Raw genomic sequence first — 21,942 nt, 5'->3', positions numbered from 1 at the left:
TTAGAGAGGCCTGAAAGGCCTATGAAGCGGTATATAAGTCTACTGCTATTGCTATTGCTATTGCTATAATGCCCAGAACTGCTATGGCAGTGGCACAGTGGTTAGAATGCAGTATTGGAAGTTAATTCTGCTGATTTCTAGGGCTTTGATCCTTACTGGCTCAAGGTTGAGTCAGCTTCCATCCTTCCAAGGTTGGTAAAATAAGGATCCAGCTTGTTGGAGGCAATATTCTGACCAGAGGTGGTATTCAGCAGATTCTGACCAGTTCTGGAGAACCAGAAGAGGAATTTTTGAGTAGAACCGGAGAACCAGTAAATATCACCTCTGACTGGCCCCACGCCAATCTATTCTCTGCCTCCCGAGTCCCAGGTGATCGGGAGGAAATGGGGATTTTGCAGTATCATCCCCCTGGAATAGGGAGAGAATGGTGATTTTACAGTATCCTTTTTCTGCCATGCCCACCAAGCCATGCCACACCCACTAAGCCATGTCCACAGAGCTGGTAGTAAAAAATAATTGAATCCTATCACTGATGCCGACTCTGAAAACCATTTAGAGAGGGATGTAAAGTAATGTGAAGCAGTATATTAGTCTAAGTGCTTTTACTAGCGGAGAAATACCCAAAGGGCTACCCAGATACATGGAAATTTTGAGTCTATTAGACTTGAATATTCTGACTGAAAAAAAAAAAAAAAACCCTTACACAGAAGTGACTTTATACTCAGATGTTACCTTAGGTCCTTGATTAGGACTTAAACAGTTAAGTTTTTACCAATCATAGACTGTGAATCAAATTGAAGATTAAATCTTAATTAATAATAACAATGCTTTTATCAATTCAGATGTCTGATCATTTATGTTTTTATCAAAATGTTAACATATAAAGACTATTGTCAAAAATACAGAACAGCCATAGCTAAAATGTTGTTGTTTTTTGTTGCTATATTTTCCATTATCCTGGTATAATGTAAATATTTGTTTTATCTTTCTGCCTGCTGCTATATAAGAATCTTCCTTGTCATAAATAACATGTAATTATTTATAAGAGTTGTGAGTTATGAAGATTTCCAGATGTTTTTACATGAAAAGATATTGTGGTTCTTAAACTTTACATATATTTATACTTATTGCAGGTGGGACAGCATCAAGACAGAAAGGATTTTTGGGATGCATTCGTTTTTTACAATTAAATGGCAGAGCTCTTGATTTGGAAGAAAGAGCCAAAGTAACCCCTGGTGTAAAGCCAGGTTGTCCTGGACATTGTAGCAGCTATGGTAACCTATGTTACAATGGAGGAAAATGCAAAGAGAAATATAATGGATTCTCTTGTGATTGCACTTTTTCTGCATACACAGGGCCATTCTGTAAGAAAGGCAAGCATAAATTGTAAATTTATTTTATATACAATAGCAAAGAAAAACATTGTTTATGTGTTACATTTTTTAAAAGATACTTTAAAAATCCACTTGGGATTATACAGTTCTGTCTCTCTGACATTATATTTGGAATTACAGATGTTGACAACATTTTTCCCCTTCATTGACAGGCTCTAATAGTGGTTTTTACCAATGTCCCAAAGGTGCTTTTTCAAGAGGCAACTGGACTTTCTGTTTTTTCTTTGGAGACTGGAAGGTGATTCCCCACCATCCAGTCTGAGCTGAAGAAGCTTCTTGGATGAGAAGCAAAACGTCTTCAAAGAAAAACCAGGAAGTCCAGTTGCCTCTTGAAAAAGCACCTTTTGGACAACTATGGCCTGGATGACTGAGAATCTCCATAGACATTTTACCAATGTGTCTAGGTCCAAAACTGTCCTGCTTTCTGAAATGCTGCCAAATTAATATGTAGTTTATGTGTTTATGTTTTTGTTAAGTAATATATAATTGCTTAAAGAATACTGGGAGTAGATAAAAACTACAAACACTATCTTCCCCATTTTTGTCCTAACATTACACCACCAATCAAGAGGCAAACAATACCTCAATCAAAGAACTACCAACTGGGACAGAACAGGATGGAATAACAGAGTTGGAAGAGACATTGGAGGTCATCTAGTCTAACTCCCTTCTCAAGCAGTAAACAATAGCCCAAGGAACTACCAAGGCCACTTTCACCAATGCTGTCAGGGAAAGCCCTTAGTATAGGAATGAGCAAACCCCACTCCCTAGTAGCACTGATGGTGTTACCTAGTTTGGTAAGGAAATATATGCAAGAAAACCACCAAATTCAGAGAGCATCAAGGACCCTACTATTATGAAAGAATTTAAACTAAAATAAACCTATTACTTTGGAATGATAGAAAATGAAAACATATCTGTCTTTCAATTATGTGTCCTACAAAAACATAAGTACAAAAGGAAAGCAGTTCAGGTAACTAATCTATTAATAATCAGGAAACTTACTTTCTTTAAGTTCTTGCTCCAATGCTGACAATTATTGTTAATGTTCTTAAATAGTATGTTTGCTTTACGTTCTTATTTCTTAATGCTTAAATAGTAGTGCTTATGTTATTATTTCTTTCTTTTGGGAAACATTCTTTTGGGAACATTGTTACAATAAATGGCATACTTTATTTCAGGTTCATAGTAAAAAACAAAACAAAAATGCCTGTTGTTTCAGAGATATCTGCATATTTTGGACTTGGTTCATCAGTAACATATAATTTTCAAGAATCCTACAATGTTGCCAAGAACTCCAGTTCACATGCTGCTTCTTTTCATCCTGATATGACGCTAACAAGAGAAGCGATCACATTGAACTTTCGAACAACACGGATTCCAAGTTTGCTTCTTTATGTAAACTCATTCTACAAGGAGTATCTTTCAGTTATTCTTGCCAAAAATGGTATGTACTCTTAATAGGTATACTAAAGCTGTCATTAGTTTTATTTTGGAAATTACTTGTTTAACATGATATTTTCTCCAGGACATATTTTGCTCCTCTTCCTTGATTATAATATTACCCTATTAAAACTATATTTGATGGTAGGAAATATATAAATCGCCCTAATATATAGTAAGATCAAATATGATAAATTATAGGTTAATTTTAATAGAGATCGGGCCATTTTTTGCTCAATTCCCCCCCAGCCCCCGGAACACTCTATAAGCTTCCTAAAGATTATCCATGCCCTTTGTGTGACAAAAAATGGGCCCGTTTTTGTGAAAAATTGCCCATTTTTGTTTATTTTCCCCCACCCGCCTCTGGAGCACTCTACAAGCCTCCTAAGGGCTATTCATGCCCTTTTTTGGGGGGGGGGGGGAACGGACCATTTTTGGTATGTTTGCAGAGTGCAAAAACTTTTTTTTAATTGCCTCTTCAGAACCTTGGTGCATCTTATAATCTGAAAAATACAGTAGTTCTTTTATTATTTCTTGAAAAAAAAACAGCATTGTTCTTTCTAAACAAAATCAGTAGCTAATGGTATTGACATTCTTAAAGGAAATGGATGTTTTTTACTCATTTCTGCCCTCCCCAGCCCCCAGGAGCTTTCTGGAAGCCTCCATAAGGCTCTGCCTGGCCATTTTGGTGAAGGGGCGGGGTTTCAGGAGGCAAAAAATGCTGTATTCAGTGTGTAAGACATACCCAGATTTTCAGCCTCTTTTTTGAGGAAAAAAGATGTGTTTTTATACTCCAAAAAATACGGTAGTACCAAAATATTACATGTAGCTGCTCTTTTTATTTTCTGTACTTTGAAGAATTGCTGTGGCCATTTATCAAAAACATTGAAAAATTAATGTACACTGTATGAAATGTTATAACATTAAAACATGTAATTTTCAGTATTGCAAATTACTGCATGCTCAATATGAATGTTAGAGTATTGGCATCAGTTCTTAAATTATTACATGAACAGAATACAATTAACAGAGATTTTGTCAGCTAAGCACTTTTAAACTGAACTGGCTGCCTGATAAAATAGTAATTTTTTCAGCTATCATTCACTCTTTATTTCCTTTGATGTAATAAATGATGATGTTCTCCTAATGTATTACATATTTTTCATGTCTACTTTTCCAGTTCAGTTTTATTATCTAGCCAATATTCAAACTATTTTCAAGGAAAAAAAATCATGTGTGTGCATATGTGTGTATGTGTATGTTTCATCATGAAACTAATGTACTCTCTATTCCCTTAGGAAGTTTACAGATCAGATATAAGCTAGATAGCCATCAAGATCCCGATATCTTTAGCATCAATTTAAAAAGCATGGCTGATGGGCAGCTTCATCGTGTAAAGATTAAAAGAGAGGAAGAAAAACTATTTGTGGAGGTAATGCCAGAAAGAATGAAGGACCAGTATGTTACTAAAGGGGGAAAACATAAAAGATAATTAAATGTATTGATTTAATAAATTCATGTAGCATGTGCATGAATTGCAGAAATCTGGGTAAGAGATACCTATAGTATACTATCTATTTATTTGCAAATAATATGTTATGTTAACTCTTACAAAGCATTTGCAAATATGTAATTTAATGGGTGGAAGCAATGTGGAATCTTTTCATCTCCACTTACCATTTCCCCTCATTATTTAAAATGCAGCTGTATCTTGGATTAAACTTTGAGGGTTTGTGGTACAAATACTTTTGATACCTGCCTCTTTGGCAAATGCCAACTTGATTTTTAAGATTTATAGAAGCTGTATTTATTTGCCTAGGAGCAATACTTGGAGATCAGAACTTAAAGCTTTCACAGCTGTATCATTGTATGTCTTGTATAATTCAGCTATAATTGCTTAAATCATCCTTCCTTATGAAGACCTTAAGACTTCTTTTTTAGAAATGGTTTAATCTTCTATTTTGGTTTTATTTATATATATATATATATATATATATATATATATATATATATATATATATATATATATATATATATATTTGTTTGATTTGATTATTTTAATGCTTAATTGCATTCTTTGTTAGCATTTGTATTTTATTCTATTTTCATATGTAGATCATTTTGTGATTTGTTTTGAAAAGCAATATATCAATTAAATAAAAATAACTAAACTGATAAATATAGTACTAGTGGTATAGTGGTTAAGACATCAGGCTAGAAACCAGGAGATGGTAATTTCTAGTTTTAGAAATTTCAAGCCTTAGGTACAAAGCCAGCTGGGTGGCCTTTGACCAGTCACTTTCTCTAAATCTAAGAAAGAGGCAACAGCAAACTATCTCTGAAAAATCATGTCAATGAATTTGTAGGGACTACTGTGTTTCTCTGTGTTTCTTTTGACAAACCCCCCTCCACATAAGCACTTGGCCTTATTTTCAGGCCTTATTATTTTTGATGTGCAGAAGATGGCAAGCATAGTCACATCATGGTTGCTGCTGGGTTGCAATATTTTGGGGGAGGGCTTATTTTAGGACACGAGCTCAAAAGACTGATTGGGTTTATTATCTGGGGAGGTCTTATTTTAGGAGAAACAGAGTAGTTGTCATTGTATGTATGTATGTATGTACGTACGTACGTACGTATGTATATATATGTTCTGTTCCCCCCTCCTTCACTTGTTAACAGACGACAGGCAAATAAAAGGAAAGGGAATTCTCTTTATTAGTTCTCAGTTTCAAAATGGCTGCGAGCCAAACTAAACTAATTAAAGTCTCTGCCAGAAGATAAACGGACTCAAACATAAATATTTCTTACGGTAAATACAAGAAGAATCCAAACGGAAGCAAAGCCCTTCTTCCCAAAGTCTCTACGAATCAGGTTACAGAAGCCAAACCACTTTTCGAAGTGCACAGCAAAGAAACCACAATCCAGGATCAAGGAACGTTGACTTCTGCGAGCAGGGCGTGGCCCCACCAGTCCTTTTATCCCTAAGGGAAGCCTCTAACGAGGCACATGTGGTTGCAATCACCTCCTCGGAGTGCTCCGTTGTGCCTTACGCCTGTCAGCTCGTCTCCTACGTGCATCCTGAAAATAGTCACAGAAGGGTTCTTTCTCAGCCTCTCTTGTCTCCTCCCACTGCTCCAAGGCTCAGTCTCTCTTATGTCCTCCCCACTGGCCCAAGGCTCAGCCATTACCTGGAGACCAACTAGTCTCTCTGAGCCCTGCTCGGAGGCAGACCCCTGTCCAGAACCCTCCTCCTCTTCCAAACATGACTCAAAAGCCCCCTCGCTGTCAGAGTCTGATAACAGCTCCCACGGCTCTAGCTGAGTCACAACACTATCCCTCACCGCAGGGCCCTTTCCCCAGGTCTGATGGCTCAGATGCGGTCGGGATGGGTTGTTCGAATGATAGGCTCGCACTAGAGCAGGGGCATGCACTTCTGTGGCATTGGTCCAGGTTTCCTCACGCGACCCCTCATCCCCCCAGTCAACTAAATATTGAAATCATCCCTTGAGCCATCTAGAATCACGAATCCGGACCACAGTGCATGAAGGCCACCTGTCCATCTCCGTGCATGACAATCGGGGTCTGATTGCACCCAACTCCATGGGCTCTTCCCGTGCTACAGCAGACTCCTGGGCAACCGCCATCTTAGCTGTCCCCTGTGATGCACGGTGGGGCCTCCTCCTCTGCAGCCGAGCATCGATACGAAGGCACAAATGAACTAACGAGTCGAACGTCAGTGGCCTGTCAATCCTCACCAGCTCATCTTGTAACTCATCGGACACGCCATCCTGAAAGGTTTCCATAAGTGCTGGTTCATTCCATGCTGAATCCTGACTCAGCAGCCAGAATTTGCTTACGTACTCCTGCAAAGATCCATGAACCTGCCTTAATGCCTTCAGTCGCCTAGTTGCTGTTTCTCCCTTGATGGGATCCTCAAACATCATCCGAAAGTGTTGGCAGAAACCTTGGAAGTCATCCAGCAAGGGGCTAGACTGACTGAGCAAGGGTGTGGCCCACCGGGCAGCTGTGCTTGAGAGCAAACTAATCAGAAATCCTACCTTTGCCCAGTCGGTAGGAAAGTCCTCTGCCCTCAGGCTAATAAACATCTGGTATTGTCTCAAGAATGCTGCAAACATGTGCTCTATTGCCTCTTAGGCAGATGTGTAGCTCAATGGTAGCTCAATGGTCAACACATCTGCCTAAGAGGCAATAGAGCACAGGTTCGATTCCCAGCAAGGGTATGGCTAGCTGATGAGAGCTAAATAGCTTGAAATAGATCTATACTAGTCTCCCTTTATTTATTTATCAGCACAAATATAACAAATGTAACAAAAAGGCAACAGTAAAAAATATTGGGTTTCTGTCTGGATGGTCTCTTGTGACGAGCCGAAGGACAGAGAATGGAAGTGTGACCTTCCTCCCATGTTTGGGCATACCAGGGGTTGTGACTTTATATATATATATATATATCCCAGTAAGGGTGTGGCTAGCTGATGAGAGCTAAATAGCTTGAAATAGATCTATACTAGTCTCCCTTTATTTATTTATCAGCACAAATATAACAAATGTAACAAAAAGGCAACAGTAAAAAATATTGGGTTTCTGTCTGGATGGTCTCTTGTGACGAGCCGAAGGACAGAGAATGGAAGTGTGACCTTCCTCCCATGTTTGGGCATACCAGGGGTTGTGACTTTATATATATATATATATATCCCAGTAAGGGTGTGGCTAGCTGATGAGAGCTAAATAGCTTGAAATAGATCTATACTAGTCTCCCTTTATTTATTTATCAGCACAAATAAAAAAAAACACAAATATAACAAAGGCAACAGTAAAAATATTGGGTTTCTGTCGTGATGGACTCTTGTGACGAGCCGAAGGACAGATGATGGAAGCAGTTAGCTTCCTCCCATAATTGGGGCTTACCAGGGGTTGTAAAAATCTAATATATATATATATATATATATATATATATATATATATATATATATATATGTGTGTGTGTGTGTGTGTGTGTGTGTGTGTGTGTGTGTGTGTGTGTGTGTGTGTGTGTGTGTATTTGTATATGTGTTTGTGTTTGTGTGTTTGTGTGTGTGTACATGTATGCATGTATGTATGTATGTTCATTCTCAGATAAGTAAGAACTTTATATCTAGAAAGGAAACGGTGTCAATTATACTGAACTTAACAATGTATAAAAAGAAGCTATCAAAATGGATTAATTTACAAAGGTGTTAGGAAGATGAATGAAACATTGTGTAGGAAACTATCACCTTCATTTTCATGAATGACACAATATTATGGCTTTCTTCCCTTAAATTTTCTGACATCAGTAATAAGCTTTTCTTTCCTTTTTCTATTTCTCTTTTCCTTCCCATAATTATATGTGGGACCATACTGAAGGTTAACCAGCATGAAAGGATGAAATTCTTTCTGTCTTCAGATATTCAGTTCAACACAATCAAGTCCCTCTTTCTGGGAAAGATACTTGGTAAGTATAGCGCAAAAGATAAAATATAATCTGATGTATATATAGAGATAGAGATAGATATAAAATAATAACCTTAATCTTGTTGAGAAACATTTCTTTTTCACATTTGATTAGGCAGAGAATGACAATCAAGGTGGAAGCTTCATTCTTGTCAAAGTGCATATATAATCACTGGTTAGTGCTTCTAGCAAGATGAGCAAGTGGCTTCCATTAAAAATAATTTCATACTTATCTTTTCCATTTTGCAATCAGACATAATGAAAATGGCATTTTTAGTACAATCCAGCAAAGAAAAAAGCTAAATCACATTCAAATTATGGAGAAAGACAATGAATGGGTTGCTCCAACTGCAAAAATTCTTCCCTTTTGAACAATATGATCTAGTGCAGTCTTTTTCAACCGTGGTAACTTAAGGTGTGTGGACTTCAACTCCCAGAATTCCACAGACAGTAAGGTTGAAAAATAATGCTCTAGTCAGAAAAGTTCTGTTTCTAATGGGATTTACCCATAGAGCGTGATCGAGATATATGTGATACTGAAAGATACATGATGAAATCACAGTTATGGCACCCAGGTGTGTGGCATTCTATTCAGCCCAAACCATCAATCATCTTTGATGTCAGGAAGACAATATGAGACTGCAGAAAAATGCAAACAGTTAAGAAGAAAATAAACCTGGTCTTGTACATTTACTTGCTGCATGAAACATATCTAACCATACCTACAAGAGTATTAGTTAAGTTCATTGCTTTGAGTTGATCAAATATTTTTTTTAAAAATGAGGACAGGATAAAAATAAATCTAATAATAATAATACCTGTTAACTTCTTAATCTGCATTTTAAAGTTTAATGTATTTCAGTAGAACACATCAAACATGAACAACAGATAAAGTCTCAACTGACTTGTAAAATCAAACAATAAAATTAATGTTATGTAAATACTCAGGATTGGATAATTTTATTGTTTTCGTTCTGCTGTTTTGGAATGAAGACATAAAAGGACAGATTTTAAAACTTTTTTTCCTTCTCTCCTTGATATCAAATCTCTTGCTTTTCTTTTTTTCAAAAAGTAGATGAAATATTGACTTTGATCTAAAGTTCAGTTGGTTGGTTAGTACAGTATGTGCAGGCAAGAAGTAATTTCTCCATCCCTGTCTCTTTATTTACTCCTCTGAAAGCTGATTCTGCAGTTCTGAATAAAACCTCTTCCTAAAGCAGAAAAATTAATGCAAACAATTTCTGGGGGCTGCTTTTCCATTTAAAGAATATTAATGTGCCTGCTTTTTTATTTTTATTTTTTTGAAATTTTCAAAGACTGAACATGCAAATAAACAAGAAAACAAAACACTTGCCTTGTCTGTCATTGTTTAATGGGGAAAAAAGGCATCTGTATTCAGTAAGTTTAGTTATGTTTGTACCTCTCTGATCCCATCTGCTTACTTGCTTTCAGAGTTTTTATCGTCTCAAACTTTCATTTTTATTTCAATATGTCCATTGTTTTAAATAGTATCACTTTCAAAGAAGTGTGAGTAGAATTTTTGATCAGGTAGTGCAAAGTGAGGGTGTGCAACTAAAAATGTGGATGAGTGTAAGTGGTGCATAGTAAAGTGGGAACATTATACTTTCTTATGAGTACCTAAAGGAGAGTGTCCAACCTTGACAACTTTAAGACTTGTGGAATTTAGCCTTCTTAAAGTTGGGAAGATTTGACGCCCCTGACCTGAAGCATGTTTGAGAAACGTGATATGATTTCTTATGGCCATCTTATCCTTCGGAATAGTGATCCCATCCAAAATCCACATACCCATGATCCTGCTGTTATTTAGCCTTTAAAAATGGTTCTTTCACCAGCTTTTCAGTAAAGAAATGTGGGAACACATATTGATATTAGTGTTTTATTCAATGGTTATATATGGTTGTATCTTCACTAATATAATAACATAGATTGTCTATATGGCCATTACTGTGTTTTCTATCTGTGTAATGTTTGATGTTAAACATTATATAAAGTTATACATAAGTAATTCAAAGTTCATTTTTATTAGTATCTCAAGAACCTAGGGGGATTTTAATAAGTAGATCAATGGGAATCTGAATTCTGCTGGAGGATCCTTTAATCAACGGTACCCAACCTTCCTGTCTCTACGGACTGGCAGCAGTGGTGGCAACTTGGGGGGAGGGAATGGTTTTGAACACACACTCATCATTTGTGTGACCCAGTTGCCAATGGGCTGCAGATCAGCATTGGTCCATGGACTAGGAATTGGGGATCCCTGCTTTAAATGACTAAGGAATCAAATCACAATAGCCAGATCAGAAAAGAAACAGTATAGCACTGTTAAAAATATAGTGATCACTGGAATGGAATGGAATGGAAAGGAAAGGAAAGGAAAGGAAAGGAAAGGAAAGAAAAGGTCAGGTCAAACATTTCAACAATGAACTTGCAAAAAAAACTCCTTTCACCAGCCTTTCACTAGTCCCGTGGTAAGCTTACTCTGTAATGAAAACAAAGGAACAAAAAAATGTCCTTTTATGTGTCCATTCCTTGAAGAAATGGCCAAGCAGTTATGATCACTGAAAAGCAGCAACAACCAACTAGATCAAGAGGTTATCCTGACTACAGCACATAGTAATCAATTGAAAAGGAAATATTTTCATTCAGTGAAATACATCACATCACTACTTTTGCTTTAGAAGTCAGAAAACATTATGGGTAGAGATTAATTCATTATGAACTGAAGCAGGTTTTGAGGATGACATCCTTCATTCATCTTCTTCTCAAGAAATGAGTTCTATTCATTCCAGGGCATGAAAGACATGTTCAATTAGTCAGGAGAAGTTTCAGCATTGTTGAGGTATCCTTACGTGGATTTAATGTGCAAACTTATCAGATGTTTCCTGATAATGTTACTCAAAATATGTAATAGTGAATCCAATACCATAGAGTGGTAGCTTAGTACTTGGCTGCTTGAAAACTCATCAAATTTGGTACTCAATGCATTTTGATGCACAAATATTGTCCTGGTATTTAACATGTTACAAAAGGAAGTAGGGGAAAGCTGCAGTGGGCAAACAGGAAATTGGCCATGCTCTGAAAGTTGCTGACATAGGAAAAGGGAGAGATAGGAAGTCCTTCCTAGCCAAAACAAAGGGTCATGTAGTAAGTCACATGGTTTGTTTGGTACTCATCCCTTTTTAGTACTCGTCACACCTCTTGGAATCAATTAAGGACAAGTACCCAGGTATTGCTGTACTCATAATGTCTTTCCCTTTGTAAATATGTACATTTAGGGTATTCAGGTTGCTATAACATCCATTATAATAAAACTGGTGAGGAAAGGAGGAATAGCCAAGTGCTTAAAATGTGATCTTGAAGCGATTACTGCAGGCATTAATCTAATGCAAAGGAATTCTTTTTAGGACATAAGAATCTTTGGTAATTGAAGAACTAAACATAGACCTTCCACTTCTTTATAAATCTAATGTTTGGGAAGACTATGGATAGAGTAGATTTCTTTTGACACCAGAAGGAATGTGACTAGAAGGGGCAGGAAAGTAAGCATATTGCTTTCTGATATAGGGCATTGACTTCAATTAATTTAGGCTAGCAAAACATATGGCTGATTCTACTTTAGAAAGGGTTCACATTCAGATTGAGTCAGTCACTGTTAAGCATGAAAATTAATAGCTGTGGCCCTAATTAATTCAGCAACAAGTGTCTTGCCTCTTTCCCGCTAAGCATTCTTAGAGAACCTTCTGTTCTAATTAGCAGATCTTACTGACCTATTAGCCACTGTGGGAACTTGTACAATTTACTTCTATTAAATCCAAATGGATAATGCTTGGTATAATTTAACTTGATTGGAATTATATAGAAGCAGCACATTTTATAATCCTAGTAGTATAGTTGATAAAAGAAATAATGATATTTAAAATAAAAAATATAATATTTGAGTTAAGAATTTGCTATGTGAAACTCAAAGATAAAGCATAAGAAATATTACATTAAGTATATTGAATATTACATTATATTACATTAAGTACACCATATCTTGTTAAGTACATTAATTTACAGATATGTAACATTTTTGTGGGTATTGAAAATGAATAGAATGCTACTACTGAGTAGATATCAACTACCACAAATGTGCTTGTTATGAACAATTTCAGCAGCAGTGTAAAAAGGTCATGCAAACAAAATGAGTCAATGTAAATGCACACTTTATAGAAATATCTAAAATCAAATTTATGAATCTACCAGCCAGAAGTCTAACCTAATTTTTATAATAAGTTGCTGTATTGAACATTCTGTAGTGTGTTATGAATATAACTTATAATAAAGAAATGACTGTTTGTTCCTTTGTAATGTCATTAAGTAGAATGAGTGTGCCTTTTCTAAGTACCCTAAGTACAAATAAACTATCAAAAGACATGTCAAAGTTATAAGATTCCTATAGATTGTAGTCTTAAATTGCTGTTCTTTCCACATTTCATTTCATACATTTAAGCATATATATATATATATATATATATATATATATATATATATATATGTATGTATGTATGTATGTATGTATGTAGGTAGGTAGGTAGGTAGGTAGGTAGGTAGGTAGGTAGGTAGGTAGGTAGGTAGGTAGGTAGGTAGGTAGGGAGAGAGAGAGAGAGAGAGAGAGCGAGCGAGAGAGAGAGAGAGAGAGAGAGAGATAGTGTGCATCCTATTTATTAATTTTTTGGATTAAAAATGAAAACAAAAATAATTTGCTCTTTTAGGTTTTTTAATACATAAATATTTAAATCAGCATGCTTAAATAGCCTTCAGAACTGATAAAGCTAAAAAAGGTACTTTAAAATGATTCACATGTATTCCATTTCATTAGAACTTCCTTCTAGAAAGATTTCATTTTGATATCTAATTTTATAGATTTCCATGTGTATGTCTACACATGTACACACATACAATAATGATTTGTTTCAATCAATTCTCTCATTTTAAGGATGAGGCTGGGATGAAAAGAATAAAGCTTCTTACAAATTAGTGAAATGTAGTAACTATAATCCATGCCATAAAATGAAGCCATTATATTTAGAATTGCAATCTTCAATGGCAATACCAGCCTGTGTGCCATTTATTTTATACATCAGTTGCATTGTAGAAAGATATCTAGGATGGTAAGATCATGCTCAGATTTCTACAGAAAGGCATATTGAACAACCTTTTGCAACATATATGGGCAGGCTCCAGAGTTAGAGAAGCCTTCCTGCTATTGTCAGTTACCTTCAAAATATGAGGATGGTATTGGATCAGAGAAAGCTAATTGTCTTTGCTTTGTACCCCAAGCTCTACATTCGACCTTTTCTAAAGTTCTGAAAAGATCAGTTCTCAGTATTTGCTAAGTCATGGAAAAACATATCTTAGTAGATAAATATCTGTGAAAATAGAGTTGATTATAAAAATGTCAGGAATCTCACTGGCTAAGATCACACTTGCACTGCCAATTTTATTCTCACAACAATAATTCTATCAAGTGATATGGACTGATGGAGAAACAATTAAAAATAAATAAAAAAATAATTTATTTCATGTTCTATAGCTAAAAAATCTGGATTTTCCCAATCCTAACTCCAAACCTAATTATTAAACAATATTGATTCCATCAATATTGAAATAGTATTGAAATTAGTGTTTGTCAAACTGGTGTTCTCCAGATGTGTTGTGGACTAAATTCTCAGAAATGCTATCTGGTATAAAGTTCCTTGCTTCATTCACCCATTTGGAATGTTTTTCTTCATCTTTCTATTATTATACAAAGATTTGATTTAATCATGCAAAGAATGCTCTAATAAAGACGTTATCTGACATGCTGCCACAACTTAATGTAATCCTCACTTGGCATGTTAAAATGGAACTCTGCATACATTATCCTACAGATAGAAAAAAGTAGCGTACAGGTGTATACCAAAACAATAGCAGTGATTACCATAATCAAAAGGCTTTGTTTAATATAAACCTACAACATTTGCAAAAAAATGGACTTGGAATAGATTACAGAACTTTCAACAGATTTGATTTTTTTTAATGAAACAATGTTTGGCATTAGCATGCAAGAAAATGTGTGCTTAGCAGGATTATATTTCCCCCAGTGAATGTTATCCGAGTCAGAATGTATTAGAATAGCTTTATTCATTTATTCACTTTTTCACTATTCAAACTGAGAATAAGGTAATATGAAAATGATTCCTATGCAAGTAAACCTTTAGTCAAACTATTCTATTTGTGCAGAAGAAATGCATGTTATTGAGGGAAAAAATTAAAATAGAATGTTCACAACACTAAAAAAAGTTTTTGCAATTTGTAAAATTTAAAAGCATTTTGACTTGAATATTGAAAGGCTTTCCACAGCTGTGTGTACAAATGTGTAGCAGATACTGATTTCTATAAATGTATTTGGGAGGAAGGAAAATTTATTTCACCACATGAACAGAATTTCTTATTTATGCTTAGGAACTTGCTATGTAACTTGATATCTTTTCTAGAAAACCAACTTATTTTTAATGTGGAATGTATTTCGTGTGTTTTTATTAAAGCGGACAAAAATAAAATAGGTAAATTTGCCTCTGCTGTCACTGCACGCAGAAACGTTGAGGGATAAAGGTTAATTATTCAATTATTCAACTGTCCCTTTGTTCTGTGTGTTTCACAATGATTAATTGTGTTCTGTTTCTTTTTATTAGCAGAGACTAGTGATGTAGACACAGATACTCTAAAGGCAAACTCTCAGGGGTTTATTGGATGCCTCTCTTCAGTGCAATTCAATCATGTTGCTCCCTTGAAGGCTGCTGTCCACTATCCCAGCTCAGCTCCAGTCATTGTGAAAGGACATTTCATGGAATCCAACTGTGGGACATTAACAGGAGCTGATACAACATCAAGTGAAACAACCCATTCATTTGCAGGTACCAAGCATAAGGCTTTCATTAATTTTATTCTCTGAAAAAGAATACTTGACCATGTTTCAGAAATTCAGTCATTTTTTTCATATGCCAAAAGTGCAAATATGGTAGGCTTTCCTTAATTTTTGTCATTTCCTATCTTGTATCAGGGGTGAAATGCTACTGGTTCAGGCCAGTTTGCCCAAACCAATAGTAAAAAATGCTACCAGTTTGCCCGAACCCGTAGTAAAAAAATGCTAAAAATTGTGCGGCACAGCTGATTGTCTCACAGCTAATTGTCGGAACTTTTAAAAACTTTTAAAAGCATTTTTTTTACTACTTGTTCGGGCAAACTGGTAGTTTTGATGATCAGCTGTACGAAAATCAGCTGTGCCACACAATTTATATTTGCTAGAAATCGTGCGGCACATCTGATTGTCGCACAGCTGATCATCAGAACTTTTTTTAAACTTTTTTTTTAGCATTTTGTATTACTGGTTCACCTGAAAAAATGCTTTAAAAAAGTTTTTAAAAATTTCTGATGGCCAACTGTGCGACAATCAGCTGTGCCACGTGATTTATATTCGACAATATGCAACAATCAGCTGTGCCACGTGATTTATCTAAATAGTGCGGCACAGCTGTTTCCTCTCCCTCGCTGTTCTAGTTACTTTTGTAGACTCAGAAAAGGCTTCTTAATCCAATGTGTATGAGCTCAAAGAGAACCAGTAGCAGACTTCAGAGCATTTCACCCGTCTTGTATGCATATGAATGTGTGTTTTTCATATACACCATGTCCAAGCCAATCATTCATTCATTGTCAATAGCTTTATAATAATCTTTTAATGTATGTGTTCCTATTTTATAATTCTATGTTATATGTAACACCTACATTAATAGATACAGTAGCCTCTGTTGGATCTGTGGATTTAAATGCAGATATATTGAAATTCCTGTTCTCTGTTTGTCTCTGTCTTTTATTTTTGTTTCTGGCACAGATCATTCAGGACCAAGGGATGAAGGAGAACCATTAGCTAATGTAATAAGGAGTGATTCTGCAATTATTGGGGGTAAGAGGAATTGTAATTGCATTGTATGTACCATTTTAAATATTTAAATTTAAGTGCTGAAGCTGAGCACCCAAATAACTGAATAAGCTGCTACATGGTTAACTTGTTTAACATTGTATAGATGTTTTAGAAGCTGATAGAATTAGATTGGGCAGTCACAAATGGTTATATATCTTCAGGCATGTGTTCAAGCTGCAGTGGAAATATAGACCCAATTTTTCCTCAAAAAATCTCAATCTTTCACAGTATTGGTTTAAAAACAAATGCTTTATAAATGTTTCATTTTCTTCAACCATTTAAGTACATGTTTGTTTATTTTTAAAATCATCCTTTTAGTAATCCTATATTTGCAACGGTGGTTTGAGTTCTTGTTGGAAACATTGACTTACTGAGAATGTGTCTATTACAGTCAAACCCCAAAATCTGTCTACTAAATGTATATATACAGTAGATACATACTCAAACAATTCCAAAGACCTCTATGGGAATTTGGACTTTGCAATATAATTTTATTTTTATGCAGCAGCAATGCCAGATAGTGATTTTGCTATCTTTCAAATTGTTTGAAATTGTATCATTTTATTTACTGTATGTACTGATTTTTCATTTAAAACCATACTGATGGCATTTCAATACAGTATTGGAAGACTTATAATATTTTATGTAGAAATACTTTAAGATTCATATTCTTCTTTCTTTATATTTGGCTAAAACACTTAAGATGGTATACTTTGGCAGCATTCCCTTCAGTTGCCCTTTAGGTACAACCTAAGATTGAATTATTTGGAGTTTAATACATCCCTAACTCTGCAAGGTTTTTGTAAGGCAAATACTCAAAATATAAGTTCAAAAAGCTTTACTTATACAAGATTGCAGTCTTCAATTCCCAATTAAAGAAGAACAAAACAGTAAGTTCATAATGCACTGGAAGTTTCCATTCCAAAAGGATTCAATTTTAGAAGAATGTCACTCGAAGACTAGAGATGGACTGTATGTAATTTGGGAATAAATTATTCATATCATCTATCAGTAGCATTTTTAGAGAGTAAGTACCCTATTAGTAGGCCAAGTCAACGTACTTCAGGAAATTTCAGACAAAATTAGATCACAAAGTCTCTTTAGGGTGAAGATAATAACTCATAGAGTATTACTGGGTTATGTTGGTGATTCTTCTTTGTAACATTATCTCAGTGCCAGATGCTATTATGGTAAGGTTAGTGGGTTATATAATTCATACAATACATTTCTAGAATGGCATTATTGTGCTAGTGAAAATTTTTTCTTGTAGCTATAATAAGATGTAATTAAGCCTTAGTGAGATCTGTTTATGCTAAATGAAAATTCCACCGTGCCCAGAGAGCTTTTATCACCAATGCTTGTAAAGCGACCACCTGTCCTGTTTTTCCTTCTAGTATAAACTATGGTACAACTATATTCATGTTCAATTAAAAAAATAAACAATTGTAATTTTACTCCAGCTGTATTCACTTCTATGTCCATGTATTGATGATTTTAATATTAATTGATAACTTGTTCATTTTCATTATGGCTTTGCCTCCAACACACACATACAATCAGTAGATTCTGAAATAATGAAAGTCTGTCCATCTATAATTTAATAATAGCAAGAACAAAGAAACATAATCAATTTTAGGCTGTGACTATATTATGTAATACAAAAGCATAAGTTGCAAATGGGCACTATAAAATATTAATTCATAACATTTTTAATTATGTCACAGTAGTGAGATTTGCACCTGTATAAATTTAATAAATCTATATCTTACCAAAACTCTTGTTATCATGCCTTTTATATGGGTGAAACACTGAATCAAAGGGAAACAATTTTTGAAACTAAGTCCTTTGAATGGGCTAACCTACTGAATGTGTGAAAAATCCAAGACCCCTGACTTACAAAAAAAATGAAAGTTGGAGAAGTTGTGGCTATTTCAATGCTACTGGCTGTTGCTGTACTGCTTCTATGGTCATGAGATCTTTATTTTCAACATTCTGTGACAATTTCCAAGTCAATCTTGCAATCCTTTGCTCCCTTTCTTATTCAGAAACAACTATTTATGTATTTATTGGAAAAAGGAAGGGAGTGAAGGAAAGGGAAGGGGAAGGGGAAGAAAGAGAGGGAGGGAAGCAATTTCTGCTGCTCCCTGCCAACTTCTCAAAATGAAACTCAGTGGTAGTCAGAGATTGCTGCTGCTCCCAATGTTCTCCCTTTATCATTCTGTTTCACTATTTATGTAAAGAAATATGTGTTAAATGATGAACCACTGGGGAAGAGGTTTTCTAGTAAATACAGTAAATAAAATTTACAGAAAATCTGGATCAGTTCTTATCATATGGTTATACATATTTTCTTCTAATGTCTATATTATAATAAGTTTCTTGCATATCTTCCCCCATAAATCTCTTATTGAAATGGTTTGTAGTTGCATCATAACTTATTCAAATAAATATTGTTTGGAAATATCCCTGATTAATGCTGATATTTACTCAATGTTCCTAAATACATAGCTTTAATAAATTCTTTCTGGTGGAGTCAAGTAGATGGCAATGAATTTCATTTTGATGTATTTTACAATAAAGGAAATCTATAAAAGATTTCTTTATATAACTGCCTAAAAGAAGCTTTAAAAATTACATATATACATAAATGTGGCCTTAAAATGCTGTTTGTGTTTTGCTATTGGACTGTTTGCTCTTATGAATAGAAGATAATATTTGTAGCTCAGCAGTCTTGCTGCTCTCTGAGCTGGTTTTTTTCTTGCAAACATTGCATTACCAAACTAGATAACATCATCAGTGCCAACATCATCATTAGTCTTGCAATGTATTCTAGTATATTTTTTCATTAAGATAGCAATATATTCTCAAGTGTAAAGGGCTACAAGAATCTATAATTATGCTATGTTTTTGGATGTGCTAAAAATGTACTTTATTATTTTCTTTTTTCTCCCCAGGTGTGATTGCTGTAGTGATATTCATTCCACTTTGCATTGTGGCCATTGCTGTACGGATTTACAAAAAGAAAAATGTATATAAAAAGAAGGAGGTGAAGGGATCAGAAAATGAGGATAGTGCAGAGACTGTCCTGAAAAATGAGATCAACGTGCAAAATATTATCAATGAAAATCAAAAGGAATATTTCTTCTAATTTGCTTTTCTGATCTAGTTTAATCAGAATAAAAGACAGTCTGACTTATTTGCTAACCAAGTTCTCAACTGGAAAAAGAAAGAAACTGTTGTATTTGAAGAACACACAAAATAGATTGGAAATCTATTAAACGGCATATGTTCAGTCTTGGTGTTTGCTATGGCAAGCCTCTTTAAATGACATGCATTCCTTAGCTATTATAACATAGATGCATTTTATGTGAGAGTGAATTAGATATTGTAACCAAACCCATTGTTGGTAGTTTTCAGCCTTTTTGCTGTGACTTTCTAAACTGAAAGTTAAACTTGATACGTATCATGAGTTTTGAATGCGGGGAAAAAGGTCATTTGTTTTCTTCCTTTCAGTCCATCCTTCCAAGAATCTATTTTTAAAGCAATTTTGTTTAAATATTCTACAGTATTTTCTTTGATACCATTGGGCTGTTTTGCAAACCAGAGGTATGCATGCTTAAAAATTAACTGGCTTAAGAGTGCAGACTTCCAAATCGAAGTGTTTGTGCTTCTTTCCTTTTTTTTTAAGCAACAACACACACTATGCATCATTATCTTCATCAACAGTTCTCTCCTGTGTCACCCAGCAAGTCTATTACAGTCTGGTGATAAAGAACTCAGTATTACTTTAAAAGCTTGTTTGTATGAAAAACAAAGTGTGAATGAAAATCTGGTGGTAATACACAGTAGTCAAAATGAATAACAGGGTAGTCACCTAAGGAATCCAAACCTTAAACTCTCCACAAATTATGAATGGATATCTTTCGGTTTTCTTGACATGTTACTACAGCTTGAATGTATAGCAGATTACCATTTTATGTAATCTTGAGATGGGAGGTGCATACACACAAACACATACACACTCCCAGAGATACACAAAAACTCCCAAGCACTCATATATATGAAAGGTGGCATACAAAATGATTCAGAAGCTTTAGACTTACCTAAGGATGGCTTATCTGTACTACAGGCAGTCCTTGCTTAACAATCAGTTGCTTAATGACTGTTTGACGTTGCAACAGATAAAACAAGTTATGTACATCTCATCCTCAGTTATAATGTTATAACCGTGTGGTCACGTGATTGCATTTCAGGCACTTAGAAACCAGCTCACATTTGCTAGCAGTTGCAGCATCCAACATTAATGTGACAATGTTTTTTTTTGTCAGTTTTCAGTGTTTTTTTGTTGGTTTTCAGCAGAAAGCACCCATTCGGGAGAATGAATAACATCACATAGATTGCTTAACAACCATGGTGATCTGCTTAATGACTATTGTAAAAATGACCTTAATGACCACAATGACTTAGGATCAAAATTCCATGCCTAATTATGGTTGTTAAGTAAAGACTCTCTGTATCAGAGGTGGGATTTTGCCAGTTTGGCCCAGATCGGGTGAACTGGTAGTAGCTGTGGCAGGAAGCTCATGTGCATGAGCATGCATGCGCATACGAGTAAACCACTATTAAAAAAAATGGAAACCCACCACTGATCTGTATTCCTAAAAGTCATCTGTTGGTTATGCTGCCACTCTTGAACTACCCACTGAAGTTAATTTGGTTCATAAAGCAGTAGAACATAAAGCGGCCTTAAAATGAAAATATAGTTTCATTTATAGAAGAAATTATGATTGTATATGGTCAAGACTACTTTGGAATAATTTTTGATATTGTACTTAGGCCCACATACTGTACACATAAGTCAACTGGAATTGCGTTCTCTACTTCCTTAAAAAGAAATGGTCCTCTTTGAGGATCGAGGGCCCCCCCCCATACGTATTTCTATATTCTGATGTCAGCATTTGAAAAGAGAGCAATGGCAGTGTCCCATTGTGTTGAACTATATGCTTGAATACCAAACTCATGTAGACAAGGGGAAAATGTTAGCTCTTGATCAGTGTTATAACTCAACACTCAATATCTTACAGCTAAATATCTGCAAGCTAACTCCAAGAATAGGGTCTGAAAATTCAAAAAGATTGTTAGCTCTTATTAATGACAGGAAATAGAGTTTGATGTAGTTCTGGAAGAAGCAGAACAAATCATCATATAGTATACAGGTAGTTCTCAATTGGCAACCATTTATTCAGTAACCTTTTGAAGTTTCAATGGTGCTGAAAAAAGTGACTTATGACTGTTTTTCACATGACAGCATCTCCATGGTCATGTGATCAAAATTCAAACTCATTTAACGATCTTGTTTAGCAGTGGACATCTTGGACTCAATTGTGGGCATAAATCAAGGGCTACTTGTACTGCAATTCATGTTACAAGTTGCTGAGACTAAGGATGCACATCGGAAACTCTAGGTGCTCAGAACCAACAGGGATTCAATTGGTGTGAATGTAACCTGCTCTATCCCGAGCTGTTGCATGGTTAGCCCAGCAATTCAACAAAATTCAGATTGTAATATGTTCATTGTGGCATGTGCTATTG

The 21,942-nt window shown here is 35.2% G+C and overlaps 1 protein-coding gene across 1 annotated transcript in view; it reads left to right on the top strand.

Annotated features, from left to right (window-relative positions):
• Positions 1 to 19,498, top strand: part of LOC116506124 (contactin-associated protein-like 4) — a 282,199-nt gene extending 262,701 nt beyond the window's left edge. The window contains exons 18-24 of the mRNA XM_032213774.1: positions 1,134 to 1,373; positions 2,617 to 2,841; positions 4,136 to 4,269; positions 8,244 to 8,331; positions 15,065 to 15,286; positions 16,261 to 16,332; positions 19,305 to 19,498. Coding sequence (XP_032069665.1) covers positions 1,134 to 1,373; positions 2,617 to 2,841; positions 4,136 to 4,269; positions 8,244 to 8,331; positions 15,065 to 15,286; positions 16,261 to 16,332; positions 19,305 to 19,498 — 1,175 coding nt within the window. The remainder of the gene's footprint in view (positions 1 to 1,133; positions 1,374 to 2,616; positions 2,842 to 4,135; positions 4,270 to 8,243; positions 8,332 to 15,064; positions 15,287 to 16,260; positions 16,333 to 19,304) is intronic.
• The last annotated feature ends 2,444 nt before the right edge of the window (positions 19,499 to 21,942 follow it).

This window comes from Thamnophis elegans, chromosome 3, assembly GCF_009769535.1.
Source record: "Thamnophis elegans isolate rThaEle1 chromosome 3, rThaEle1.pri, whole genome shotgun sequence".
In the NCBI taxonomy this organism is placed as follows: domain Eukaryota; kingdom Metazoa; phylum Chordata; class Lepidosauria; order Squamata; family Colubridae; genus Thamnophis; species Thamnophis elegans.
This window is presented reverse-complemented; position numbering and strand designations above follow the sequence as displayed.